Consider the following 23,504-nt stretch of genomic DNA (forward strand, 5'->3'; position numbering starts at 1 on the left):
CCATTTTTTTTGAAGACCATGTTTCTTAAATGCTAACAAAATGTTATTCTAACTCATGTACATGGTGGTGATAGTAATGTATTTCATAATTTATTTTCAAAGCTAAAACTTCAGAAGGTTTTTCGTCAGAGAGCCTACTTTTAGTCCCTGGACAGAAGAATGTAGACTCTTCTCCAGAAACCTCTCCTAGTGTGAGCCCCATGCCACATTCTTCATCAATTGCCAACCTTCAGACTGCTAGTAAGCTGATTCTGAGCTCTAGACTGGTGTATAGCCGACCTCTTGATCTCCCAGTAGGAGTAGAAGTAATAAGAGCAACACCTTCAGCAGGTAAGGGAGCTCAGAGCAGCCTCCAGTGGGCAAAATGGATGAACTCTTCTGAAATGTGTGCTAGGTTGACACTGAAATAAAGGTTTATTTTCTACTAATGATGCATCTCTTTAGAAACATGTGTTTATTAGACATAATTTCCTGTGATAAATGTAATCAGCTGGACAGCAAATGGTGTAAGTGTTAATAACATGAGGGTTCTTGCCTGCACTATGATTTCCTATAAATAGGACTCCTATAATAGTAAAATTGCAAGGAATGAATGTGTTCATTTGTGAATTATTGAAGCTTTTTTTTGAATTAAGGCTTTTCATCCACATTTTGCTATTATTAAATATGTTTAAACAAGAGTTGATAGATACTTTGCAGGGCAAATGTAGGGTACAAGATGATAGTTTGGTTAGCCTAGAATGATACTGACTTTAACAAGGTTGGTAAAATAGTTCGGAGTGCAGGACTGGCAGCTCTGTTTAAAATAATATGTCACTTATGGAATTGTAATCGAGGAATTCATAGAATAGTGTTTTTGAGGAAGTGAAATTGGAAGTTCAAGACTGTTCTAATTACTGGTGAATTTTGAGTATGAGGTTCTCTTCCCCATCCCTGAGACAGGTGTAGAGTCAGAGTTGGAAAAATCACTTTGTGTGTTTACTCCGGGCTTTTGTGGGAAGTGCAGAAGGAGGTCAGTTTTTGAATCCTTCAAAGCATTTGGGAAGTTTAGGATATCCTCAAATAGATTTCTTGGAGTTAATGATAAATTATTTTTTGCAGGGACTTTATAAAATGCTTTCAAATGTCTTATTTGACAGTGACCCTCCAAGGAAAGTAGTAACGTGATCCTTACTATTGAGATGAAACAGGCTCAGGTGTTAGGTGGCTTTACCACTGTTAGGAAGGTATGGATGGACTACAACTTGAATCCAGGCCTTCTGCTCCCAATCTTAATCACTATAGCCCATCATGTTACGGTCGACAGTAGATGGACAGTGTTAATCTTTGGCCGTCAGGAATAAATATGTAGTTTCTGGTTCAGTGTGAGGAGAGCATTAATTAAACCTGGTTTAAAAAAAAAGGTGAGATCTTGTGTCTCTTTAGCTGACTGAAAACTTTTGTGGAAGGGGTAGGTCTAGGGTTTGGATGATTTGAGGGCTGGTTAGGGGCATTTGAAGGGCAAATTGTAATGACTGCTTAAGCATTTATTATGAAAATGATAAAAGATGTAGAATGAAAGTCCAGTGAGGCACGTGTGGTGAGGGCATAAATAAATTACAGCAGATAACAGATTTATTGATTAAGGGTTGACTTTTTTCTGCTTTTGAGTTTTATTTTAATGAAATATTTGCCTCATTTAAACTTAATTATCTGTTTAAACAAGTACTTTTTAATTAAAAACAATTTTAAAATTAAATTTAGAGTGGAATGTTTAATTAAAAGAACACACTGATTATTATTACATGTTTTGATTTAACCAGTGGGCTTATTCATGACTTCTACAGATGCCTTGGCCAGTGGACATTTAGTTCACTAGTGTAGGACACTAGTTAAGGGGTGCACTGCAGAGTTGTGAAGAAGCTCATAGTGACTTTGGGGTGATCACATTCTAGATTTTGGTTATTAGCCTGTTATTTTGTGGTTCTATTATTCTGACTATCTGCTTTTTCTTTTTTAAGGTCACCTAAGTTCCTCTTCAATTTATCCAGTGTGCCTTGCACCTTATTTAGTGGTTACAACTTGTTCTGACAATAAAGTACGCTTCTGGAAATGTAGTATGGAAACCAGCCTACAATGTAAAAGTGACGAGAAGGAAATCTATCATTGGAGGAGATGGCCCTTGATGAATGATGAAGGGGAAGATAATAGCAGTACAGTGAGCATTGTGGGAAGACCAGTTGCTGTTAGCTGTTCATACACGGGTCGCCTTGCAGTGGCTTACAAACAGCCTGTCCACCAAAATGGTTTTGTTTCTAAAGAATTTTCCATGCATGTTTGCATATTTGAATGTGAATCTACAGGAGGGTCAGAATGGGCTTTAGAACAAACAATTCATCTTGATGATTTGGTCAAAGTTGGGAGTGTGCTTGATTCGAGGGTTAGTGTCGACAGTAACCTCTTTGTGTACAGCAAATCAGATGCCCTTTTGAGCAAAGACAGATACCTTATTCCAAATATCAAACATTTAGTACATTTGGACTGGGTGTCAAAAGAGGATGGCTCCCACATTCTCACAGTGGGGGTTGGTGCTAATATCTTCATGTACGGGCGGCTTTCAGGGATTGTGACTGATCAAGTCAATAGTAAGGATGGAGTAGCTGTCATCACTTTACCACTAGGTGGTAGTATCAAGCAGGGAGTTAGGTCAAGATGGGTTCTTCTGAGATCTATAGACTTGGTGTCTTCTGTTGATGGTACACCTTCCCTGCCTGTTTCTCTCTCCTGGGTAAGAGATGGGATATTAGTGGTAGGAATGGATTGTGAAATGCACGTATATGCACAGTGGAAGCATGCTGTCAAATTTGGAGACATTGAAGCTGATAGTCCTGAAGCAGAGGAGACAGCAATACAAGATCATTCTGCCTTTAAACCTAATACGTTGTCAAGGAAAAGTATTGTTGAAGGAACAGCTATTTCTGATGATGTTTTCTGTTCACCAACTGTAATTCAAGACGGTGGCTTATTCGAGGCTGCACATGTCCTCTCCCCTACTCTCCCGCAGTATCATCCAACCCAGCTGTTAGAATTGATGGATTTAGGGAAAGTTCGCAGGGCCAAAGCTATTCTCTCTCATTTAGTAAAATGTATTGCAGGTGAAGTTGCGATAGTTAGAGATGCTGATGCTGGAGAAGGAACTAAGCGACATCTTTCTCGAACCATTAGTGTGAGCGGCAGTACAGCAAAGGATACAGTTACCATAGGGAAAGATGGCACTCGAGATTATACCGAGATAGATTCTATTCCTCCACTACCGTTATATGCATTGCTTGCTGCCGATCAAGACACAACGTACAGAATTTCAGAAGAAAGTACAAAAATACCTCAGAGCTTTGAAGATCATACCGAAAGTCAACCGGAGGATCAGTATTCAGAGCTGTTCCAAATCCAGGATATAACAACGGATGATATCGATTTAGAGCCAGAAAAGAGAGAAAACAAGTCGAAAGTAATAAATCTTTCTCAGTATGGACCAGCTTACTTTGGCCAAGAACACGCGAGGGTACTTTCGAGTCATCTTATGCACTCAAGTCTACCAGGCCTGACCCGTTTGGAGCAGATGTTCCTTGTAGCTTTAGCTGATACAGTGGCGACCACCAGTACTGAGCTTGATGAAAACAGAGATAAGACTTACTCAGGTAAATGACCTCAGTGAGAGCTTACAGAGTTATCGTTAACAGAACTGTTTGTAATGTCTATATGATGACCCACATATTAAACTGCAGTCTTTCCTTAAACCTTGTGGGGAAATGGCCTCTCTAGTAGCCAGTTACTATTACGTGTTGTGACTGGTTGTGAAAGAAAAGGCGATGGGGCTAGGCTGTGACCTGTGGTGTGCCTCTGTGTGTTTGTGATGTGATGTGTCTGTGTGCCTCCTCACGTGACATTGTACACTGAAACCTTCGTGTGATTTTGGATATATAGTCTTTTTTTTTTCCCCCAGATTGATTCCTATGGTTTATTTTTATTTTACTTAAGGTGGTGATGGCCCATTTGTTAATTTTACTATTGACCCATGAGGCTTTTAAGGACCCCGTGGACTCAACTTGTTCATCTTCCCATTTCTAGTTAAAAATGACATTTTATAATTGCCTTATTTTCTCCAAAAGTTCTCTTGAGAAAGAGGTTTTCATGCATTTTAATATAATGTGGGTCTTGCTTAATACATTCTGTAACCAGAAAAAAATTTGGCTGCCTCCTGAAATTAGATTCCATTCTTTTTTATGCAGAGAGTTGAAGGTAATGGTGTTGATGCTAAATGATGGCATTAGCTAAGGAAACGAAAGGTGACTGAGAACTCATTCATTCAGTAAATATTGTGGAGCAGTGAACGGGTGCTCTGTGCCCAGTGCTTTATGTACTTTATCATATTTAATTATTATAACAACCCTCTAGTAGATAGCTATTATTATGCTTAATTTTATAGATGAAGACACTGATCCTTAGGGAGATAAAGTGACATATAAGATCACACAGGTAGTAAATGGCAGAACTGGGGTTCCTATGTGGATAAATCATTGCCTCCAAGCCTATGTGCTCTTTTAATTATTTCAGAAGATTCCAAGCTACCTGGAATGTATCTCTTCACATACGTTTATGTCCTTATAATATAGCTCCAAAATTTTCTCTTCCATAGGTCACAGTAACTAGTGACCTTTAGAGGGTTTTGCCTTTAACTTATTTTTCAGGCATGTTAATTAAAAAAAAAATTAGAATCATTATGACGTTGTGTGCTATAGAGCAAGATTCTCCCCACAATAGCCTTAAGCCTTTATTGCAAACTTAATATATATTAGAGTTTTTACCCTTGGACATTAGATATGCCACAGTCTGTGAAAAATAGTTTAAATTTTCTGATACAAAGCTGTATCCTTGATGAGGCAGTAGAAAAATGGCTCATCCTGGTCACAGTGAACTTTCGTGAGGTAGATTAGGGGGAATGAATGTCTCCATCTCACAGGTGGGAAACTGAAGCTCAGAGATTAAATAGTTGCACATCTCAGTAAATACATTCTCAGTAAATGGATTCTTCCATTTGTTCAGATGAGACAGCTTAGAGATATTCCTGATTCTGCCTTCTCTCATGCCCCATCTCCAGTGCATTGACAGATGCTGTCGGTTCTACCATGTCGCAAATCCAGTCATTTCTCATCATCTCCCCTGTTACCACTCTGGTACAAGTCACTGTCACACCCTGCCTAATTATTGGCAAAGTCTCCTGAACTGTTTCATTCCTGTTACCTCAGTCTGTTCTTGACAGAGGAATCCGTGATTATTTTAAAACAAGATCGCATTAAGTCTCTCCTCTGCTCAGCATACACTGGTGGCTTCCCATTTTACTTAGAGCAAAAGCCAGATCCTTAAGTGATCCACAGGGCCCTGCGTGATCTGAGTTTACTTCTGCTCTATTGCATTGGCTTCGTTGCTGTCCCACAAACACACTGGGCGCATTCCTGTCGCAGTATCTTTGCACGTACTGTTTCCTGTGCACAAAAGGCTCTTCTTCCAGAGCCTCATTCCCTTCCCTCCTCAAATTTCATCTTACTGAAAGTTCTTTCCTGGCCACACTATATAAAACAGAAGCCTCTTACTCCAGCACCCCCTTTCTCTCAATCCTGCTTTATTTCTCTCCATACGTAGCATTAATTTCCCCTAGACACTTTATTTCTTTGTTTCTTGTCTGTCTCTGTCTCCCGAGATGTAAGCGCCCCGAGAGTAGGGACTTTGCTCTATTCCCTGCCGAATCCCCAGTACCTGAATTACACGTGCGGTGTAGCAGGTGCTTAGCTTGTTGAATGAATAAATGAACAAGTGGACTGACGAATATGCTAATGGGAAATAGAGCTGGAACTTGAACTTTGACAGTTTAAAGCATTTTATTTTCTTCCAGAAAATATTTGGTTCAATACCCTGAGTATTTCCTAAGTGGCAGTTACTGGGGTAGGTGTTGTTAGTACTTTTCCGTTGCTTTTATTCAGCAGCGGCTATAATTTGGAGTAAACTTGCCACACTTTCATACCTCTGCTCAACGTTTGAATAAGAGTAAATTTGTGGAATCAAGGTTATAGTTGAACCTTAACTTGGTACCACTAGCCTGGGGAATCCCATTTCAAATCTTTAATAGTGCTGTATTTCAGTTGGGCTAACCAACCTAGAAAATATTACCTGTTTAATTATATAGTACATAATTTTATTTTAGTTACGTAATTCCTGTCTTTAAATCTCATCTGAATTTGCGTGGGAAATATTTTTTAAAATTACACCTAACTTACTATCCTTAATGTATTTTTTATTGCATTTCAAGATTTCTTCCCTTTTCATTTATTAAGAGTAGCTCTAAGTACTGTTGTTACCTGTACTAATAGGCAATTACATTTTTCCCAGTCATTTTTCATTTGGCAGTCTTAGTGTTTACATACGCTTTTTGTAGAGGTATTTTTAAATAAAAACATTGCCGTGTTCACAACAGAAGACACTCAAAAATATCTTACATACTTCGCGTAAATTAGTACTGCTGAGTTGAATGTTTATTTTCTAACTCTTTGTCGCTTGGTGACGTGTTGCATTCCTCTTCCCTTAAACACATTTTCTCTTTACTTTGCAGGAAGAGACACATTGGACAAGTGTGGTCTACGGTACTTACTAGCGCTGCGCTTGCACACGTGCCTTTTGACGTCGCTGCCTCCTCTGTACCGAGTACAGCTACTTCATCAAGGTGTGGTGTGAGCTTTGTGCAACTTTTATTTCTTACTGAAGTGGTTGGCGTGTCTGTGTTTGTGTGTGAGCGTTAGGTACGTTGTTATGTGCGTACCTGGCGGTAGCCTTAAGATCTCCCTGTTGCATAGTGGTACCCACTTACATTTTTCCTATGGGTCATTCAGCTCTGTTTGTCTCAATTTCTCAGGCTTTACTCACTAAAGTCATAGCAGTTTAGGAGTAAACTCAGCACACTTGAGGTTGTAACATAGTGGCCCTGAATTTCTGTGACGTCTTTTTTTAAAACTTATGTAAATTTGGCCCTGGGCATTACTGTGTTTGTTTTTAACAGAAGCATTATGTTCCAAATTACTTACTCATAAGTAAAGCTGATGTTTCAGGACTGTCTGCCATATGGTCCGCCAGTAGACTGGCATACCTCTAGCACACTGCCACGAACCCTGATTTGAGATATATAGCTTTATATCAGCCCCCTAACTTATAGGTTAAAAAATCAAAACTATAGTGTTTAAAGTGACCTGTCTAGGAGGGGAGGGTACAGCTCAGTGGTAGAATACGTGCTTAGCATGCACGGGGTCCTGGGTTCAATCCTCAGTTAAATAAATAAATAAACCTAATTACCCTCCCCCTTCCCTAAAAAAAGAACAAAAATTTTTTTTTTTAAGAAGTGACCTACCCAAGATATATGGCTGTTTATTAATAGAGTTGGAATTAGAATCCCAGTCCAGTGCAGTTTTTACAGGGCTGTGTTCCTTTTGAAACCAGCATCCTGGACACAGCCCCACAAAATATGCTTTAGTGTTGTAGGGTATACAGTACTCGGCTTTATAGTTTATTATTCTTACCCATAGCACCTCCCTTTACCCTCAGTAAATGTTCCACTATATATAGAAAACCCTAAAAGGTCCACACAAAAACTACTAGCACTAATCAAAGAATTCAGCAAGGTAGCAGGTTACAAGATTAACGTTCAAAAATCAGTTGCATTTCTTTACACTAATGAGGAATCAACAGAAAAAGAAAGTAAAGAAACAATCCCCTTTAAAATAGCACCCAAAGTAATAAAATGCCTAGGAATAAATCTAACCAAGGAGGTGAAAGACTTATACATGGAAAACTATAAACCATTGATGAAGGAAATTAAGAAGACTTTAAAAAAATGAAAAGATATTCCACGCTCCTGGATTGGAAGAATCAATATTGTTAAAATGGTCATACTGCCCTAGGCAATCTACAGATTTATTGCAATCCCTATCAAATCACCCAGGACACATTTCACAGAACTAGAACAAATCATAATAAAATGTGTATGGAACCACAGAAGACCTAGAATTGCCAAAGCATTACTGAAGAAAAAGAAAGAGGCTGGAGGAATAACTCTCCCAGACTTCAGACAATACTATAGAGCTACAGTCATCAAGACAGCATGGTATTGTTACAAAAACAGACATATAGACCAATGGAACAGAATAGAGAGCCCAGAAATGAACCCACAAACTTTTGGTCAACTAATCTTCGACAAAGGAGGCAAGAATACACAATGGAATAAAGACAGTCTCTTTAGCAAATGGTGTTGGGAAAACTGGACAGCAGCATGTAAATCAATGAAGCTAGAACACTCCCTTACACCATACACAAAAGTAAATTCAAAAATGGATCAAAGACTTAAACATAAGACAAGAGACAATAAACCTCCTAGAGGAGAACAGGCGAAACATTATCTCATATACATCTCAAAAATGTTCTAGGGCAGTCTACCCAAGCAATAGAAATAAAAGCAAGAATAAACAAATGGGACTTAAACTTACAAGCTTCTGCACAGCAAAGGAAACCATAAGTAAAACAAAATGACAACCTATGGAATGGGAGAAAATTTTTGCAAACGATGAAACTGACAAAGGCTTGTTCTTTGAAAATATGATTCTAAACTGCTGTCTACTATTCTGTCATGTTTTTAAAGTATATTTCATCTAACCAGCCCTTTATTTTTTCTAAAAATATAACTTTTGCTGAGATTTTTTCCCATTTGAATTGTCATTGTTAATGAATGACTTTATAACCTTGCATATAAAAATGTTTATGTATCTGATTATTTCCTCCTATTAATTTTCTAGTAATGAAATTACTGAATCAAAGGGCTTGAGAATTCTTAACTCTTAAGAGAGTAAAATTTTTTTACTGAAGTATAGTTTACAGTGTTGTCAATTTCTGGTGTATAGCACAATGTTTCAGTCATACATATTCATACATATATTCATTTTCATATTCTTTTTCATTATTGGTTACTATAAGATATTGAATACAGTTCCCTATGCTATACAGAAACTTGTTTATGTATTTTATATATACTAGTAAGTATCTGTAAATCTTGAATCCTGAGTTTATCGCTTCCTACCTCCTTCCCCGCCTGGTAAGTTTGTTTTCTATGTCTGTGAGTCTGTTTCTATTTTGTAAATAAGTTCACTTGTGTCTTTTTTAGATTCCACATATAAGTAATATCATATGGTATTTTTCTTTCTCTTTCTGGCTTCACTTAGAATGACGATCTCCAGGTCCATCTATGTTGCAGCAAATGGCATTATTTTGTTCTTTTTTATGGCTGAGTAGTATTCCACATCTTCTTTATCCAGTCATCTGTGGATGGACATTTAGGTTGTTTCCATGTCTTGGCTATTGAAAATAGTGCTGCTATGAACATTGGAGTGCATGTATCTTGAAAATTCTTCTTGATAAGTGTTGCTACCTTCAGAAAGACTGCTCATTTACATTCCCAAAACCAAAGTTTGATGATGCCAAAACTCAACTCATTGTTTTAAATGATCTGTGCCTTTTGGAAAAGGTTAAAAATGGTATCTTCAAGTTCTTTCAAATTTTAGATTTAAATAATGGTCAGATGGTACTGAATCACTTAATGACAATTGTCTATATTGTCTAGGGAGGTCCAAAACACCTCAAATTTATAAGCTTTGTCAAATTCCATTTTCCCTATGATATAGTTAAAACACTGGAGCTGAGAAAAGTGACTGATCTTGTAGGTGATGGTCCTGGGAACATTTTTTAGGGAAAAACTTAAGTAGCTAGCATATAGATAGACAAGCTGAGAAGAGCAAAGATTGATTACAAAGAATAGTCTGCCGTTGGAAGGCAAGTGAAAATAAATGCCTGTTGTTGCCCCTATTTTTTTCCTTCTTCCTAATGCCTTTTCACCTCTAATAGTTAGGTTTACAAATATTCGCTGCTCTCTTAATCTTCTTTCTTAACCGCATTCCCCTGACAAGCCTATCTGTTTTTTTGTTTCCTTTTAATCACGCCAAAATTTAATTAGTCAAATTTCATAACACAACATTGTAAGTCAACTATACTTCAATTAAAAAATGTCACATGTATGGCTGAAACATTGTGCTGTACAGCAGAAATTGACACAACATTGTAAACTAACTATACTTCAGTTTAAAAAATTCATTTAAGGGTTTAGAATATAGTATATTTTATATTGTTATTTTATAATAAAAATTTCATATCAGCAAAAGTGCATTTTGCATTGCCATATAATAGCAATTTCTAAAGCAAAGCATCAGTTTTTTTGTAATTATTTCAAGTAGCAGTTTTTTCTTAAATCAGAGACTTACATCGTGAGAAAATGAATCTACTTTTTAGATTCTGAAAAAATACAAATTGACATTATTAAATTTTTTCCATTTTCCCCCTAAATTTATAGTGACAGTTAAGACATGTTGCATCGATTTTGTGATAAGATTTCAAACACATTGTATATAAATGTTAGCAATGGGGAATTTAAAAGATTTAAGATTATTATTCAAAATGGTTGTAATAGTTTTTTATACTTTCTAAAGGAACTGTTGGGAAGCAGTAATTGTTAGAAAAGTTTTAAACTATATGGGAAATCTATATAGTAGTTGTTAATGAAAAAAATCACATGTGGTAATATTGATGTTCTTATAGCACTGAGAGTCCTGTGTTGTAATGTGACTGTCAGAACATTGGCCTCAGACATTTCTTTGTTTCCAAAAGGTTCATTTAGATGGTTCCTTCAGCTAGCCTGGCTTCTGTCCTGGGATGCGCTGGGTTCTTCCCAGCAGCATTCCCACTGTCTGACATCACTCCACGTGGTTCACTTCTCTTATGTTTCCTCTTCACCTGCTCCAAGTGGAGTAAAGTGTTGTCAGTGGTTCAACTATGGATAAACTCATGGAGAGTGTTGCTGAACCCCATTTTGCTGCCTCTAAATACAGCGTAGATCTCTGTCAGTCTTTTACCGTGACAAGAAAGAGTTTGCCATATACCAAAAAGAGTTTTAACGTCTTTTTAACCAAGGCACTGAAGGTAGAGGGAACTCTCCAGTTTAGAGCTTGCTTTGAAGTGACATGTAGCTCTTTGGCCAGAGCAGTGTCCAGTACTGAAGCACATGGTCTGCAAGCAAGTGGCACTGTCAAACAGCACCCACGTACACAGGCCAAGATACTTGAACGGGACCGGAGCTTTCACTGTTGATAAGTTTGGGGTGTGTACATACGTATGAGTGGCTTGATATTCAAATATCTTTCTTTCTAATGATTTAGTTTCAGTGTGTCTGTTTTTGCGGGGGGAAAAAGAAAATACATTTGGGAAAAAGATATTTTGGATTTGTGTATCCTTTTAATGGTCTTGTATTTAGAATTTTATATTATGAAATCCTGAATGATGAAATTCTTTTATCATTTTTTTCTGTTTGAAAATTTTTTGCTGAATGAATAAATATGTGAGTATGTGAAAAAAATTTTTTATTAGTTCTGAAGCTTGTTATTTTGGTATTTCTTATTTAGGTGTATCTACTTGTCATTTTGCCTGGGCTTTTCATTCTGAGGCCGAAGAAGAGTTGATTAATATGATTCCAGCAATTCAGAGAGGGGACCCTCAGTGGTCTGAGTTAAGAGCTATGGGGATAGGATGGTGGGTCAGGAATATTAACACTCTTAGAAGATGCATCGAAAAGGTAACTTTAAGTCATTGGATTTTGAAGTTTTTAAAAAAGTCTTTTCTTAAAGTATAAAAGATACTGTCTTCCAGGAAACCTGTAGTAGGGGGTTAGTATGTACATCCTGAAGTCTTGAGAATTTCTTAAATAAAAATTTTTAGAGATTTCAAAAACTTGACTTTTATCAGACATCCATGCAGTATATTAATTGTCTGTTGCCATATATGCTGAGTGTATAATGTTTCTAGAATAGCAGTGTTTTCTGCTACTAGTTGAGGTGTGTCCTAGTTTAAAAAAATATAAACATCTGAATTTAGAAAGGTGACATAAGTTCTTGTCATCTACATACACGACATAGAAAAAACATTCTTTTTATATAAAAGATTCTCTGCATGGCTAGGTTAATAAATAGCAAACTTCCTTTGCATATTTAAAATACCATTCAATAAAAAAATTATGATTTGTGTGCACTTGAAGAAAACATCTATGACAGCAAATGAAACATGCAATACATTTTAAGTTGGATTTTTGGAGTTAGTTTTCTGGCAGAGTCCCTTTAGAAAAAAAAAATTTAGTGGACGCTGAATATTCTTTCAGTGTTTCAGAAACTAATTGTTATTGAACAGCTTTTGTATAGCAGGTTTGGTGCTAATTGATTTTCATAAATTATTTCATATAATCTTTTCATAAGCCACATGTTACCATCTCTATTTTAACCTGATGGAACTAAGACTTGGAGAGGTTAGGTAACCAGCCCAAACTCCCATCATTTAAAAGTGTTAGATTTAGTCTGTGCCCTTTCTACTCTGCATGGCTAGGAAAGTGGAATTGTCATTCGTTGTTTACTTTTATGAGTCCATTGAAATTCTCAGAAATACGATTAGTGAAACTACACTGACGGATACCATTGTAGAGTATGAATTCATTTCTCTCAGGATGAAGTTACTCCCCTGCAACAGTAGTTCTCAAATTTTAGTGTCAGAAGAATCACCTGGCAAATGTGTTTAAAACACATATCCCTCAGCCCACTCCCAGAGGTTTTCACGTTGTAGGCTGGGGATGTTAGGGCTGTGGCATGTTCATCTTCATTAGCATCCTGTGATTCTGGGGTTCATGGTCCTCAGATCACAGTTTGAAAGGTGAGTGTGGGAGTATCGTTTTCCTGCTACATGTAAGGCAGCCAGCATTTCTCTTCTCCAAAGAAGCACAGATATAAGAAGGGATTTGTCCTCACACCAATCAAAAAAGTAGTTTCTAGGGTGTAGGGAAAGTTAATTGTTATAGCATATAAATAGCATAGTATCTACATTAAATTTTTTTTATATCCCAAAGCAGTGGGAAAAGAGGACGTGTTTTATCAGAAATGTTTGGGTGTTGCCTACAAAGTCTCTAGTTTCTTGTCAACAATGTGTTTGTATCATTATAATTGAGTATTTCTGATATATACATATGATGTATTTCCACAAGTAATTTATCTCTTAAAATTGAATCAAAAGGACATGTAAAAAAATTTCCCCTTGAGATATATATTATAAATGATTAACTAAAGATGAATAAAAATTCCTGTAAAAATTATTAAATGTTGAGATACTAAGTTAAATGATCAAAGGCAGAGAAAATACTAAAAAAGGGAAGAGAAATAAGGGAGCATTGAGAGTGAAACTTTTTCGTGATGTAATTTTTAGATACCTTTCCTCCTCTCTCCCATGCCTTGGAAGCTTCCTGCTCCACCATAAGCCAGGGAGCTAAAAAAACATCGATTATTTTTTATTGTTATGCCTCTCAACTTAGTGATTTGTAGTGGTTATCTCAGTATCTTTGAGAAATACATAGTCTGTATGGTACTGTGTTCAAAACAATATGGTTATGTACAGTAATGTTACGGGCTTAATAATTTTTCAGCTTACACTGAATTGATTGATTCTGTATAAATTCAGCAACTTTGGTCATATGGCACAAAGGAAGTTATGAGTTATGATACATGGAGAACCCTGTACTCATTAAGACCTTTTCTCATGAAATTTCTAAGAACTAAAATTTGAAAGCCCTTCAAATAACAGCGCTCCAGCCTTCTTTATTTTAATTATGTGCCAGAAAGAGTGTGTCAGTCCTTCAGAACTGTCAGAATTTGATTGAAAAATGCCATAAAAGTATGTTTTAAACAAAATTATGTTTTTCAAAAAAAACTAGAACATTTGTTTTTTCTCTGTAGTTTTAAAAATGTGTGTGTGCATGCGTGTGTATAATAGGTATTTATTCACAGATGTCATATTAGTGTTAGTTGAGGGAGCCTTAACTTGTGAAATCACATATACCTACCACAGAAGTCTCAGTTTAACCTTTACAGAACATTAAGAAATGTAATATGCTTAATTTTTGAGATAAAGTTCTCATTCATTGAATATTCTGTATTCTTTATTTAGTTTCCTATGTTAGGCAGTTTTATTACTACCTGGGTTCTACTCCCTTTTGCAGCCCTTACTATGGGACCTTAGGCAATTCAGTTAACGTCTCTGTGCCTTAGTTGCCTCAAATGGGGTTAATAAGGGTACCTCATGGATTGTGGTGATTCAATAAGATGAATAAAAGGTACTTAGACTGGTGCCTGTTCGTGGTAAGTAGTCAATAAATACTAGTTGCTGTTATTATTTTAATTATAATTACTGGTATGCAAAGGGTTGTCTCTAGAGCATGTATTATAAGCTACTGGAGACTGTGGAGTAGGGTCAACTCTCCCTATCTTCATAGTTTCCGTCAGCCATGGCAGTAGCAGGGAAGTATTAATTGTGGTGATTCTCTTACCAAATAGTTAATTTAATATAATTTTTAATTTACCACGTAGGTCGCCAAAGCTGCTTTTCAAAGGAACAATGATGCCTTGGATGCTGCATTGTTCTACCTTTCAATGAAGAAGAAAGCCGTAGTGTGGGGTCTGTTCAGGTAAACTGTCTCAGCACCTAATATGATTTAATGGAGTGAAGATTGTGCTGTGACTCAGAAACGTAATGCTTTTGAAAGTGTTTAGAAATAATGAGCTTGATCAAATCAGTTTCCTTTTTTGTGCTTTGGTTTCTTTATCTGTCAAAAAATAGGCACCATATCGTTTCAGCTTAACCTAAAGAGTGGGATATTGTTGAAAATAAGTTGATAAACGCACTTTGGAAAGTAAAAAATGCTCTTGCTTCCTATCTTTGTATACATAAGGTATTTTGTGTTTTCTCCTTATTAGGAGAAGTGAAGCTTGATAACCAATACCTATCACTAAAGTTATTATTGTTCTTTTAATGAGTGTTTGAGGTTTTTATTTTCTATTTTCCTGTATTCTGTAAAGGATTCAAAATATTTTAAATTTGGTTTAACCACTGATGTGTGTGCTCTGGTTCCCAGGTCCCAGCATGATGAAAAAATGACAACATTTTTCAGCCACAACTTTAATGAAGATCGATGGCGTAAAGCCGCTTTGAAAAATGCCTTCTCTTTACTTGGGAAACAACGCTTTGAACAGTCTGCTGCTTTTTTCTTGTTAGCTGGTTCCCTGAAAGATGCCATTGAGGTATAAATAAGAAAACATGCTATGAAATGCTTATAAGAGCTTGAAATCCTGGAAAGGTCGAAGAGGAGGTTATAATTTTTGTCATATGTTTGTAAGGATGAAGACTGGAGAATAACTGCAGAGGTTACTGAACTTAAGTAGTTGCACTGTGATAAATTAAGTTGTAAATAAATTCAAGTGAAAAATGTAAATGAAAAATTTTATATAGAGAATTTTGCATTTCAAGATAAGCATATACATTTCAAGTATAAATGTATGAAAAAATGGCAAAAATGGTTTATAAATATTTTCTTCCTGGTCAAGTTGTAATTCTGAACTATTTATATATGACCTCTTTATTCTGGTGTAGGCAGGCAAGTGTGATATCTTGTATCACAGATAATGAACTGAAATTGCATTTTGTACTGTTTTGTAATGTAGAGTTGTCTTAGATGTTGGAAAACGAATGTGAAGAGGTAAAACTGCATTTTTTTGATATAATTCTGGTAGCTAATTAAGAGAATAATTACAAATATTTCTGTTTATTTATGAGATCTTCCTTTTAGGATGCTTACAATGAGCAATCCAAATAGGTGGAGGGAAAATAGAATTGGAAATGATACATGATAGAAGAAATAGGAACCATCCAACCAAATGAAATTACTTTATGTTTAGAATTAGTGATATTTTCAAAATTACATCACATCAGATGTGTGATTTTTTTAAAATAACAAATGTTTATAATTTTGAAATGGAAAGTTTAGCCTAGAAAATACTCAGGCAAAGAATAGAAATGTTGCTTGACTGAGAGATGCTCATATTGCCTGAATGACCTCAAATTCTCAAGATGAGTTGTTACACGAGAATATAAACACAGAGAGTAAAAATAGAGTATGTGGCTTTATGTCTCAAGTTATTTGTTATGTAAATAGAAGATTCTTTTAAAGTAGTAATAATTATGTTTATATGGAAATATGTCTGGCAATTAAGAGGAACTGATATATGAATTCAAATGTTCTAAGTGGTATTTACTTTAAAAAGTGAATGTTATTAATTTAAATTGATCTAAGTCTGAGATGGTGTTGATAGACTTTGTTTTATGCTTATTTTATAAATGATCTTTCTAGGCTGGAAGCTAAGAAGTTGTAGTTCCTTAATCTTCTTGCTATTCCTCAATCTCCTGTCAAGCAGTCATTTAATTACCCTTCACTGCCTCAACCTCTGGACCTCTTCCCTCCACTGTGGGAATATAAATGGTAGATAGTTTAAGGATATCAGTGAGACATTTCGTATTTCTAAATAAATATTTCTTCATATTTAAACTTGCAGGTATGTCTTGAAAAAATGGAAGATATCCAGCTAGCCATGGTTATTGCCCGTTTATATGAATCTGATTTTGAGACTTCATCCACTTATATATCCATCCTCAATCAGAAGATTTTGGGTTGCCAAAAGAATGGCTCAGGGTTTGATTGCAGGCGGTTACATCCTGATCCCTTCCTGCGTAGTCTTGCCTACTGGGTAATGAAAGATTATACCCAAGCGTTGGACACGTTGTTGGAACAAACACCAAAGGAGGATGATGAACATCAAGGTAGGACATTTTGTGGGTTTCTCTTTATCTTTTTAAAAAGAAGTCAGTTTCTAAACTGATGTTCACTTAGATAACACACACACACACTCACACACACGCAAAACCAGTCACCACCAGATTCACTTTTCAACTTTGAGAAATCAGTATCAAAATTTCTTGTGTGGCCAAAGGTTTAGTCACTTCTTATTTGTAATTGAATCTAGCATTTTTGTTATCAGACTTTTGAGTAGTACTAAAGGCTTCACACACGTTTTTACTGTCACAGCTGTGTATCAAGATGTATAAAGTTACCATACTATTTAATGTCATAGATGTTTAACTGAAGCATATAGGATGTTTCCACATTATTCAGCTCTTTCCATGTATCATATAGCCAGTTTTTTTTTTTTAAAAAATATTAATTTTGGCTGTTCCACATATTGGTTTAGCATATGTTCCTGCAAAAACTTTATTCTTGTGTGGCAAACTTTCTCTACTCTTAGTTATACCAGATAATTTAGATTTTAAAAATAATTTGGAGGTTATCTATCAGCATTGTTTGTAGTAATTTAAAATATGGTACATTCTAAGTATTCATCAATAAAATAGTTAAATAAATAATAATACATACTATAGAAACAGTTTGCCATTGAAAAGTGAGGTAGGTTGATGTGTCAATATGTGGTGTATTATTACGTGGAAAAAGTAAGATACAGAACAGTAATGATTCCTGTTGCGTTTTGTGTATACGTGTGGCACAGATCTACATGTGTGTGCACACATACTGTGTCTGGCCTCCTGCTCCCTCTGTTGCTTTCTGGAACAAATCACAGGAAAGCAAATACTGGCACTGTTTATGTTTTGGGAATAGGAGTGGGGAGATAAAAGCTTTCACTTTTCATTTTGTACTTTCTGTAGTTATAATTTTCTAGCCTTATATTTTTATTATATCTTACTTTTAAATGCTAAAAGAGCTTACATGAATAAAGGGGCTCAATTTTTATTTTCTTCTTTACAAAGAAGAAATACAATATTTTAATACAGAAGTCCCCCCTTATCCACAGGGATTATGTTCCAAGACCCCTAGTGGATGACTGAAGCCATGGATAGTACCAAACCCATATATACTATGTTTTTTCATATACACATACACCGGTGATAAAGTTTAATTTGTGAATTAGGCACAGTAAAAGATTAGCAACAATGACTAATAATAAAATAAAATAGAACATTTATAACAATGTATTATAATAAAAGATATGTGACTGTGGTCTCTTTCACTCAGGAGCTTATGGTACCAATTTAATGCCTTTTCCATCTTAACTAAGCAGTTACCAAGCACTGTGCCCATAACTTTTGCAGTTTGAGGTGTGATAGCAAAACTAACATCAATTTCTTTTTCCTTCTTCATAATTTCATGAATAGGAGATCCGTTCTGACCATAGGTCTTAGCTTAAGCATTTTTTTCTTATTGAGAATTTTCACCTTTTCACTTAAAGGAAGTCCTTTATGGCTCCTCTTTGGCAGAGCTTCCAGCATCACTATTCTTAGATGTGAGGACCATTATTAAGTAAAATAAGGCTGACTTGAACACAAGCACTGCAGTACTGTGACAGTGCGTGGGATGCCTCTGGACAGAGGATGATTCCCATCCCAGACAGGATGGAGCAGGATAGTGTAGGGTTTCATCATGCTATTCAGAACCACTCACTGTTAATGTTTAGAATTCTTATTTACTTATATTTGTTTATGTATTCATTCATTTATTCATTCATTCATTTTTATTTTTAAATTGGAATTTAAAACTTATGGATTGTTTATTTCTGAAATTCTCCATTTAATACTTCCGGACCTCAGTAGACCTCAGGTAACTGAAACCACAGAAGGTGAAACTGCAGATAAGGAGGGACTGCTGTAAATATTTTTATATTTTTTTAAGGAAAAAAAATAAAACCTTTAGAAGAAAAATAGGTATCTGAGGTACACAGGTAATTCTGATAAAATGTGTATGTTTTTGTAGAAGGAAGATTTGCTTTATTTCTTAATGTTTTCCAGGGTAACTTTTAAAAGCTTGCTATTGGGGAAATTTCATAAAAGAGTGAATAGTATAATGAAAGTCTGTGGGTCTGTCATCCAGTTTCAATAGTTATCAACTCATAACCAGCCTTGTGTCGTATATATTCCCATCCTTTCCACCCCCTCCCATTCTCAATCCTGTATGGATTTATTTTGAAGCAAACCCAGCACATCATTTCATCTGTAAATATTGCAACATGTATCTCTAAAAAATAAGGACTGTTTTAAAAACATAATGCATACCATTGATACAATACACAGCAAATTTTTTTCCAAAATTTTATTAATAATCAAATACTCAGTGTTCAGATTTCCCTGGTTGTCTCATAAAATCGTATACAGTTGAATTGTTTGAATCAAGATCCAAATGATACAATACAAATATATTGTAATATGTCTATTTTGATCCATGTTTAGTTTACCTACCAACCCCACCACCCCAATTCATTTGTTAAAGAAATCAGAATGTCCTGTAGTTTCTTGAATTTTGGATTTTGCTGATTGTGTCCCTGTTGTTCTGTTACTCGGAATCCTAGTAGTATGTGTAGTAAAGGGAATACACATGTTTGATTCTTCCTCTTTATTTACCAGTTTTCAAAATAATAGCTAGGTTTCCTAGCGTCCTACAAAGGTGACCAACTAACTTTTATTTTTTTCAAGATTGTCTTGAATTCACAGATTCAGATGGATTTATGTTCTAATCCATTGCAGTTTATTATTATGGATGCTCAGATTATCTCCTCTTTAACCAGTGGGAGCCTCTTCAAGTTCTTGAATGTTCTTGACATTATTCTTTGATAATTTCTTTAGAGACCACAGCCTGGGCACAGGGATCCTCATTGCTACAGGTTTGGTCATCATTTCTAGGCTGTTTCAGTGAATGGAGCTAGGATATTTTTTTTTAATCCCCCGAGATACATGTTTTGACATTGAAATTTCTAATTCAAATACGGAGTGTAGGGCTCTTTCTCCTGAAATTTCAAATTTATGTTTTATAATGAAAAGCTTGGATTCCTGTGACATTAACATAATTCTGTGCTATTTTTTGTATATATAATTGTTTCAGAATAATGATGCAGATATTTTTCATAACATGGTTACTGAGAACAGTTTAACCTTTTTTTGACTGATATTCAGTCAAATTACTTATTTTAAAGTCACTTCATAGTTCCCCTGTGTGGTTTTCCTACCAATTTGATACAAAGAATTATTTGTTTAATTTTGCTTTTGCTTTTCTGTGAATTTTTAAAAATTAACCTTCTTTTAAAATGATACAAAATGTTGACATCGTTTTGAAATATACATAAAATCAAGGTATTTTCAGAGAAATCTAGCCTCTTTTCTGATCTCTCTACCCTATTTTCCCCCCTTTTTAGGGAACCAATTAAAAAAAATTGTGTGTTCTCCTTCCATTTAAAAAATACGAGAGAGTGAGAGAGAGAATGTGTGTGTGTGTGTGTGTGTGTGTGTGTGTGTATTCCCTCTTCACTTTCTTAGATGAAAGGTAGTTTACTATATATACTTTTCTGCATTTTATCTTACTTTATATATTCTGGATATTACTCCATAGCATAATAGAGGGAAATTCTTTTTATTTCAGATGTATTACGTGGATGTACACAGTTTAACTATTCCTGGGTTAATATTTAAGTATCCTTTATTTTGAGGAAATGCCAACGCACTTTATTCTTTTGTACAAATTAATTTATAAGTACAAATTAATAATACCTTGTGGTTGTATCTGTTTGATTTCTGTAGTTACCTTCAAATCTTGTAACCCAGTGGTGTTTAGTTTCTACAACTACCTTCGAACTCATCCTTTGCTTATTCGGAGAAACCTTGCTTCCCCTGAAGGAACTTTGGCAACCTTAGGCCTCAAAACGGAGAAGAACTTTGTGGATAAAATTAACCTCATAGAAAGAAAATTATTCTTTACCACAGCAAATGCTCATTTTAAAGTTGGATGCCCTGTTTTAGCCTTGGAAGTACTCTCCAAAATTCCCAAAGTTACTAAAGTATCTGCCTTACCTTCAAAAAATGATCAGCCTGACTTCGTTTCTAAAAAGACGGGTGACATACCTTCAGAATCAAAACCTCTGAGAGATGGCGATACGAGTTCTGGCATTGATTGGTCAGATGTAACCTCATCACAGTTTGACTGGAGTCAGCCGGTAGTAAAAGTTGATGAGGAACCTCTTCGTCTTGACTGGGGTGAAGAGCATGATAGTGCCTTAGAAGAAGAAGACGAAGATGCTGCCGGTTTAGTAATGAAAAGTATGGATGCCAGGGAGAAAGGCAGACCAGAAGGTCTGAAAGCCTCAGACCCTGATGTGTTACCAACTCCTCAGGAGGAGGATTGTCTTGAAGGGGATGCTGAAGTTGATGTGATTGCTGAACAGCTAAAATTCAGAGCTTGTTTGAAGATCCTTATGACTGAGCTAAGAACACTGGCTACAGGTTATGAAGTAGATGGAGGGAAGCTCAGATTTCAACTCTATAACTGGCTTGAAAAGGAAATTGCTGCCTTGCATGAGATTTGTAATCATGAGTCAGTTATTAAAGAATATGCCAGTAAAGCGTATTCCAAAGTCGAAAGTGATCTCCTGGGTCAGCAAGAGATAGTGGACAAACCAGATATCGGTTCCTACGAACGGCACCAGATAGAAAGACGGAGACTGCAGGCTAAACGAGAGCATGCAGAAAGACGGAAGACGTGGTTGCAGAAGAACCAAGATCTCTTGCGGGTGTTCCTTAGTTACTGCAGCCTTCATGGGGCCCAGGGCGGTGGCCTGGCCTCAGTAAGGATGGAACTCAAGTTTTTGCTACAAGAATCACAGCAGGTATGAACTTCACTTTTGTTTACAGTCTTGGTTATTTTATTACAGTAACTCTTTCATCATTTATAGCTTTTAAGCTCTTTTTACTAGTTAGTCTTAATATGGTCAGCTCCTCTGTTCATAGGAGGCCATATTTACACTCTGCTTGGGTCTTTTTAGATCGAAATTCTGGTAATTAGGAGGAGCCCAAAAGCCTGAGTGCAGCTGTCAAGCACATCTTGACATCTGCAACCAGCATAGTACCTGGTGCACAGAGAATGTTTGTAGGATGAATGAACAAGAACATCAACATACTGCTTTTATTCAGATGTTTACTGCCAGTATTTTAATCATGTAACTGTTCATTGCTTTTTTTGTCCTTCATTTTAACTGCTTTGAAAAAAACAATCTGTCACTCACAGGAAACGACAGTGAAGCAGCTCCAGTCTCCGCTGCCCCTGCCTACCACCCTGCCTCTGCTTTCAGCAAGTATTGCTGCCACGAAAACGGTCATAGCTAATCCTGTGTTGTACCTAAATAACCACATCCATGATATACTTTATACCATTGTTCAGATGAAAACACCACCTCATCCCAGTACTGAAGATGTGAAGGTAACGTGCAGTGTGTGGTCATTTGGTATTGTAGACACTGAGAAGGTAAATACGTTCTGCTTGTCTTCCACGTTGAACTTAGAAGAAACATTTTAAAGTACTCTTATTTGCTACCTTCTCAGTCTGATCAGTTCAAGACCACTTGTCCAGTGACTGTAATTTGAAAGTAATCATTCTTGAGATTCTGCCATTTACGACAATGTGGATGGGCCTAGGGAGTATTATGCTTAGTGAAGTAAGTCAGACAGAAAGATAAATGCTTTATGTTATTACTTATATGTGGAATCTTAAAAATAAAACTAATGTGTGTAACAAAACAGAAACAGACTCACAGATGCAGAGAACAAACTAGTGGTTTACCAGTGGGATGAAAGAGGAAAGGGAGGAGGGGCAAGATCAGGGTATGGAATTAAGAGATGCAAACTACAAAGTATAAAATAGATAAGCAATAAGGATACATTTTATAGCACAGGGAAATATAGCCACTATTTTGTAATAACTTTCAAGGGAATATAATCTATAAAAATACTGAATCACTATGCTGTACACCTGAAACTAACATAATGTAAATCAACAATACTTCAGTTAAAAAAGAAAAAATAAAAATAAGCATTTTTCTTACTTCTGGAAAAGTTATTGTCTTCCTTTAAGGTTGGCAAATACTTTTTTTTTAACATTTTTTATTGATTTATAATAATTTTACAATGTTGTGTCAAATTCCAGTGTAGAGCACAATTTTTCAGTTATACATGAACATATATATATTCATTGTCACTTTTTTTTCACTGTGAGCTACCATAAGATCTTGTATATATTTCCCTGTGCTATACAGTATACTCTTGTTTATCTATTCTACGTTTTGAAATCCCAGTCTATCCCTTCGCATCCCCTGCCCCCTTGGCAACTGCAAGTTTGTGTTCTATGTCTATCAGTCTGTTTCTGTTTTCTATTTATTTATTTTTTTTTAGATTCCACATATAAGTGATCTCATATGGTATTTTTCTTTCTCTTTCTGGCTTACTTCACTTAGAATGACATTCTCCAGGAACATCCATGTTGCTGCAAATGGCGTTATGTTGTCGGTTTTTATGGCTGAGTAGTATTCCATCATATAAATATACCACAGCTTCTTTATCCAGTCATCTGTTAATGGACATTTAGG

General features: G+C 35.9%; 1 protein-coding gene across 4 annotated transcripts in view; it reads left to right on the top strand.

The window, feature by feature from the left end:
- Positions 1–23,504, top strand: part of DMXL2 (Dmx like 2) — a 130,643-nt gene that overhangs the window by 74,059 nt on the left and 33,080 nt on the right. For all 4 annotated transcript variants that reach the window (XM_072962422.1, XM_072962424.1, XM_072962423.1 and 1 more), the window contains exons 17-25: positions 103–330; positions 2,001–3,677; positions 6,644–6,754; positions 11,580–11,749; positions 14,574–14,671; positions 15,119–15,284; positions 16,593–16,857; positions 20,671–21,752; positions 22,151–22,342. In XM_072962422.1, the coding sequence (XP_072818523.1) occupies positions 103–330; positions 2,001–3,677; positions 6,644–6,754; positions 11,580–11,749; positions 14,574–14,671; positions 15,119–15,284; positions 16,593–16,857; positions 20,671–21,752; positions 22,151–22,342 (3,989 nt within the window). The remainder of the gene's footprint in view (positions 1–102; positions 331–2,000; positions 3,678–6,643; positions 6,755–11,579; positions 11,750–14,573; positions 14,672–15,118; positions 15,285–16,592; positions 16,858–20,670; positions 21,753–22,150; positions 22,343–23,504) is intronic.

The sequence above is a fragment of the Vicugna pacos genome, chromosome 6, assembly GCF_048564905.1.
Source record: "Vicugna pacos chromosome 6, VicPac4, whole genome shotgun sequence".
In the NCBI taxonomy this organism is placed as follows: Eukaryota; Metazoa; Chordata; class Mammalia; order Artiodactyla; family Camelidae; genus Vicugna; species Vicugna pacos.